At 35.9% G+C, this 5,702-nt stretch overlaps 1 protein-coding gene across 2 annotated transcripts; it reads left to right on the top strand.

Moving 5' to 3' along the window:
• The first annotated feature begins 1,685 nt into the window (after nt 1-1,685).
• LOC145065823 (uncharacterized) lies at nt 1,686-5,224 on the top strand. Of its 2 annotated transcripts, none has more exons than XM_079012913.1 (3): nt 1,686-1,884; nt 2,782-4,665; nt 4,709-4,844. In XM_079012913.1, the coding sequence occupies exons 2-3, from the start codon at nt 2,791-2,793 to the stop codon at nt 4,718-4,720; spliced, it is 1,887 nt and encodes a 628-aa protein (XP_078869039.1). In that variant the 5' UTR covers nt 1,686-1,884; nt 2,782-2,790; the 3' UTR covers nt 4,721-4,844. The 2 variants fall into 2 exon arrangements, with proteins under 2 accessions (XP_078869039.1, XP_078869038.1); XM_079012912.1 differs by having other exon boundaries at nt 1,690-1,884; nt 4,731-5,224.
• The last annotated feature ends 478 nt before the right edge of the window (nt 5,225-5,702 follow it).

Raw genomic sequence — 5,702 nt, forward strand, 5'->3', positions numbered from 1 at the left:
TTACTAACACCAAAAAAACTACCTAATTTAGGCACATTCTAAAAATTAACATAACATTACGGACTTGTTCTTCATGTTTCAAACTAACGATTTTACAATTTTAATAAAAAAACTAAACAAGTATAAGCAAAGGAGTCAAGAACTTGCCCATAAAACCTCAAACTCATTGGAATCAGATGTCATATCTTCTTTGTCCATTGAGTTCGAGATCTCATATTTTGAAATATATGCATTTTGAAATAGGTTATGTAATTGTATGTATTTGAAAACCACTCAAAATGGGTTGGGTTGGATAACATCAACCAAAATGGTCTTGGAATAATCCATTCTAGACAAGATGATCAATTTTCAAAAATATAAAAAATCAAATTGATAATTTTTTAAAATAAACAATACAAAAATGGTTTACATACTCAATTTCCAACATTAATCATTTTCGATCCATTTTACTTATTCAAATCAAGTAAATAACATGGAGATGTTCTTTCTATTAGGTTGTTATCTTTTGTTCATCATATACTTCATGTAAATTACTACGTTTGCAATTAATTCATGTAAGTTATTTAAGAGGTGTTTGAATTAGCTTATTAACTTATTGCTTATTAGCTTATTTGTGGTGGGAATAAACAATAAGCAGGGGAGATGCTTATTAAAATTAGCTTATTTAGCTTATTCCCAACACAAAAAATTGATTTTTAAGAATTTTATTCAAACACTTAAATTTAGCTTATTATGGTGGGAATAAGCAATAAATAATAAACACCTTCTTTTTTCCTATCCAAACACCCCGTTAGATGTCTTTTTTTATAAAAATTATATATATATATATATATATATATATATATATATATATATATATATATATATATATATATATATATATATATATCACAAGTCTAATAAAAAATTATTAATTTTATTAAATATGATAAATTTAAATAAAATATAGAAAAATGATTAAGAAAAAGAATATTTGATTTCTCTTTTTTACTATGTTTATTTTATCTGATAATATAACAATCATGTTTGTAAAATATTCTTGTTGCATATTACGAGCATGTTCAATAAAAATAATTGATAGCGGGTAGCAGGTAACGTCTTGTTAAACGTTACCTAGAAGCTTGTAGCGTCTAACGAGGCTTTCTATTCAAAACAAAACGTTTTGTCAAACAATAAAAAATAAAAGCTTTCAAACGTATCGTGCCTAATAAACTCTATATGTTATTGTTCCACTCACGTTCTCACGTATATAACTTTAAAACATTTACCCACATATGTAACTTTAAAAATTAATGGTATAACCTTGCATTCGTTCCTACAAATATAGAAATATTAACAATCCAATATAAAAAGTAAAAGACTAACAAACACTGTATAAATGTTGTTCCCATAGAGTATGAAATAGGCAACGTGGCATGAGATGATTGGTTAGTAGAATTCTTTCTACTCCTACCACCCACCAATATGATTGGAAATTTGGTGGTGCGAGAGCACACGAAGACAAATCTGAAGTCGCTGCTCCTCCGTCCCACTCACCTGCTCATCGTCCCTACAGTCCGACTACTGCATTCATTCTTGGCTCACGGGAAACCCGTATGACGTCACCTCCTCGCCCTGTGGGCCCCACCAGCACGCAACGTCTGGGCCCCACTATCGATTCCCATTCATTCCCCTTTTAACCGTTCGATTGAAAGCGAAAACCCCCCTCTCCTCCTCTCATCTTTCACAGAAACACACACACTCACCCACACAGTGGTGCAGATTTCGCGGGGTTTTCTTCCTCATATTCAACGTTACCTTCTCGATTGCTTTCGTTTTCCGCCATTGGAGACAACAAATAATCATATCGTGTTATTCCTGAAATGGACAATAGTCTACTGCAGAGTAAGATTTCGTTGATTTTTGTTTTTCTCTTTCCTTTCTTATTGTGTAATTATTTTCTTCTTGGCTTATTCGTGTAATGCGACTGAATAGAACTAGGTTTCTTGAAGCTTCGAATGAAGGTAGCTTCTAGATTTGTGATTTTTGATTTGTCTCCGTTCCTTTTCTTGATTTGTTTGTTTGCGTCGGCGTACTCCTTTCCTTTCTGTTTGATTTTTTCCCCTTTCCTATTTTATCAGATATATAGTTATAATGTATGTTTGAATTTCTTCGTTTTTAGCTATTTGATTCCTTGGATCTGTGATTTTTGTGTATGAACTTGAAGATTTATCGGGGATTCGTATTATTGATTTATTTCCGTCACATGCTTTCGCTTCCAGATTCGTTTCAAATAGGATCTACCTCGTTGCTATCCGATCTCCGGTAGAACTATATTCAGATGCCTTCAGAAAATTCCAAACGTGCTTGCCAAAAAAAGTATCAATAAATGCAACGTTTGTTCACATAGCTTTTTCATGTTCTTTCCATCCGTGTTAGATTTATTTTAAAGTATTCGCTGCAACTTGAAGGATTATTAATGGTGGCGAAGAAGATGCCTTATCTGTTTGTCTTTACGTATTCCCTAAAGTTTTTACTTGTATAAACATATAGTAATTTTGGTTGTTAGTGTGATTTCACTTGTCATTTTCTTCTTGTCTTCTACTGAATGCAACTGGGCGAGTAGATCCAACAATTTTTTATGGTATATGGATTTTCAGAGCTTGCTTGCAATAGATTACTTAGTGATAGTATTCTTCATAACATTATGCCTTTTGTAAAATGCAAACACATATAATGGATATTAGATTTTGAGTATATGCAATGTATTTACTGAAACACTATCTTGTTCATTGTTGCCAGTTGCCATGAATGAATGAAAGCATCAGATACAGTGCACGGCTTATGATGAATTCACGAGAACAACAAACGCCCAAAGGGCTACATGAGAAAACAGTAACTCTACGAGCAAATAGGATCAGAAAATCATTAGACTACACTAAACTGGAAAACCCGTTGTATGTTGGTCAACGTCATGAACCTAGACAAAATGCAAGTGAAGATCATATTCATACCGGAGAAAAAGATGAAAGCCTTGTGAAACACATGAGAAATTTGCCTGGTTATCTCCAACGTGAAGAAAAGGGTGAAAAAAATATTCAAGGGAAAGCGTTAAATTTTGGTGTTCTTGACTGGGGTCGTTTAGAAAACTGGAAATCAAACGAAAAACGCATTCCACCAAGATATAACATGAAGAAGACATCATCACCCTCTCATAATCACAATAGGAAAAAGATGAATCCACATCGGAGGGATCAACAAAGATCAAACACCACTCCAAATTCATCTTCTTCAGAAAGACTTCCCCCAGGTGTTAGATGGCCTAGAGGCCAGGTACTAAAACTGCAAATTCCTGAAACTTCTGGACAAATGTTGGATGATATGCAAACTCAGTCGGTGGAGCTCGAAGCTAAAAAAGGGAAACAATCAGAAACAAAAATTCAATCCAAGGATATTGATATTAATCATGGCGATGATGTTTTGATTTCATCTGATGTTCATCTGATTGAAGCAAATGAGAGCAGAGTATCCGATTCATTTTCTCCGGCGGAGGTGGAGTTTGATTCAGTAATCCCGTATTCCGATGTTCCTCACTCTTGCCCTTTTCCTTTATCTCTCGATTCCGTGGCAGAGCCTGAGGTAGATTTACCATTGACTCCATCGACAGATGAGCAGAGTGGTGCAAAAGGGAGACATTCATCTCCGATGAGGAGGTTTAGCTTTAGTAGCCTCGGGAAGATGACCAGAAGCTTTAGCTTCAAGGAAAGCTCATCAATTCCACAGCTAAGTCCAACTTATATATCTGTGAAATCTGGACCGGTTAATCTTGAATCCGAGGATCATAGATGGAAGAAGGGAAATGCTACGACTCCATCGAGGTCTAGTCCATTAAGGAGGTTGCTAGATCCTTTGCTGAAGCTCAAAGGAGGTGCTCATTTTTCAGATAAGGTTCAGAAACCAAAATTAGATTTAAACGATAATGAATCGATTCATAGCAAGAAGCAGTACAACAGATCGTCAAACGTACAGGCCCTTTTACAGCTTACAATGAAGAACGGAATCCCTTTTTTCAAACTTGTTATTGAGAGCAGTAGCGACATTCTAGCTGCTGCTGTTAAAAAACTACCATCTGGAAAAGATGATTCGAGTTTGATCTACGCGTTCTATTCAGTACACGAGAACAAGAAGAAGAGTGGAAGTTGGATGATGTATCAAGGTTCAAAAGAGAAAAATTACAGGTTCGGGTACACCATTGTTGGACAGATGAAGATTTCGAGTTCTTATCATGCTGAGTTTAGTGGAGCGGAGAAAGACCTGTACGTGGTGCGAGAGTCGGTGTTATACAGCACCGATTCTGTTCAGGCGGATCAGAAAATGCTTGATTGCATGGTGGACAGGGAGTTAGCGGGTATAATTGTTAAGAATTTAAGCGATGAAAGCGGTGGAGATATTGGGAGGTCCAACAGCACGGTGGTGGTTCTTCCTGATGGTGTTCACAGCTTACCTAACTTTGGATTGCCTTCTCCGTTGATTAGCCGGTGGAGATCGGGTGGAGCTTGCGACTGTGGTGGATGGGACATCGGTTGTCAATTTCGTGTTTTAGGTCCTCATCTGAATGAAATCGGCAAGCCTCCTCCATCTCCATGTAGCTCAAATAATTCAAATCGGGTGGACCTTTCTTACCAGGTACTTGATACTTGCTAATTTAATTGGTTATTGTATGTTATAGAATTTTTTTTAATTGGTTGTAGGGAGGACGGAAGAAGCAGTGTGGTTTTAGTTTGGTGTCACTTGAGGATGGGCTTTATTCGGTTGAATACGATCAATCGATGAGTTTGCTTCAAGCGTTCTCGGTGTGTGTGGCGGTTGTAAGTAGTCACAAGCTGACTCATATCTTTCAGGTGAATTCAGTTCCGGAATTGTCAAGAATGTTAACCGGAATTGATGACAAAGTGGAAGTAGTCGCCGGAAAATATGCTTCCAAACCACCGCCGTCGCCGGTTGGGAGGGTATAGGATGGATTATGGAATATAGAGATTAGTTTTTACTTTTTTTTACCTTTTAGAGAGGGAATGAATAATGCATGGGATGGGGAGGAAGAGAGTGAAAATTTGGAGGTGGCGGAGGCTATGTTTTTAGGTATATAGCTGCTGATGGTATACTAATGTCTAATGGTAATGGAATATTGTGAGTCACGTACAAAGTCGTACAAAAAGCTATTCACGTCTTATCATTTTTCACCAAATTTCACCCCGCCCAATTTATTCCTTTTTTTTTTTTGCATCTTTTTTAGAGAATGTCATTTCATAGAAAAGGATTTAAACCGATAAACATTTATGTTGCCTTTATGATGTGGACCAGATAGTTACATATCCAGCCCATATATGAAGGGATAAACCATAAACTCACTTTTAGTTTTAACCCCTTTTGATGGATTCAATAGTCACTACCATACTTTGGATTTAGAACTATAAAACCTACATCTAATTCACACTACTAACCTAATTAAATGATCAAAATCAAATTCCAGTCAATCCATGGACAATTAATGAAGCTAGGGTTTCAAAATTTACCCATCAAAGCTTTATAACTTAATTTTGGCAATGAATTCTTATCAGTTCAACATTTCAAAATTACAATAATTCAGTGATTTTGTGTTAGATCTCACTCTCAACTTAGGTTTACCCAATAACCACTCAATTTCTAGCTCTCGTCCTTTCATT

Source organism: Lactuca serriola, chromosome 8, assembly GCF_051521515.1.
Source record: "Lactuca serriola cultivar US96UC23 chromosome 8, Lser_US96UC23_V15, whole genome shotgun sequence".
NCBI lineage: Eukaryota > Viridiplantae > Streptophyta > Magnoliopsida > Asterales > Asteraceae > Lactuca > Lactuca serriola.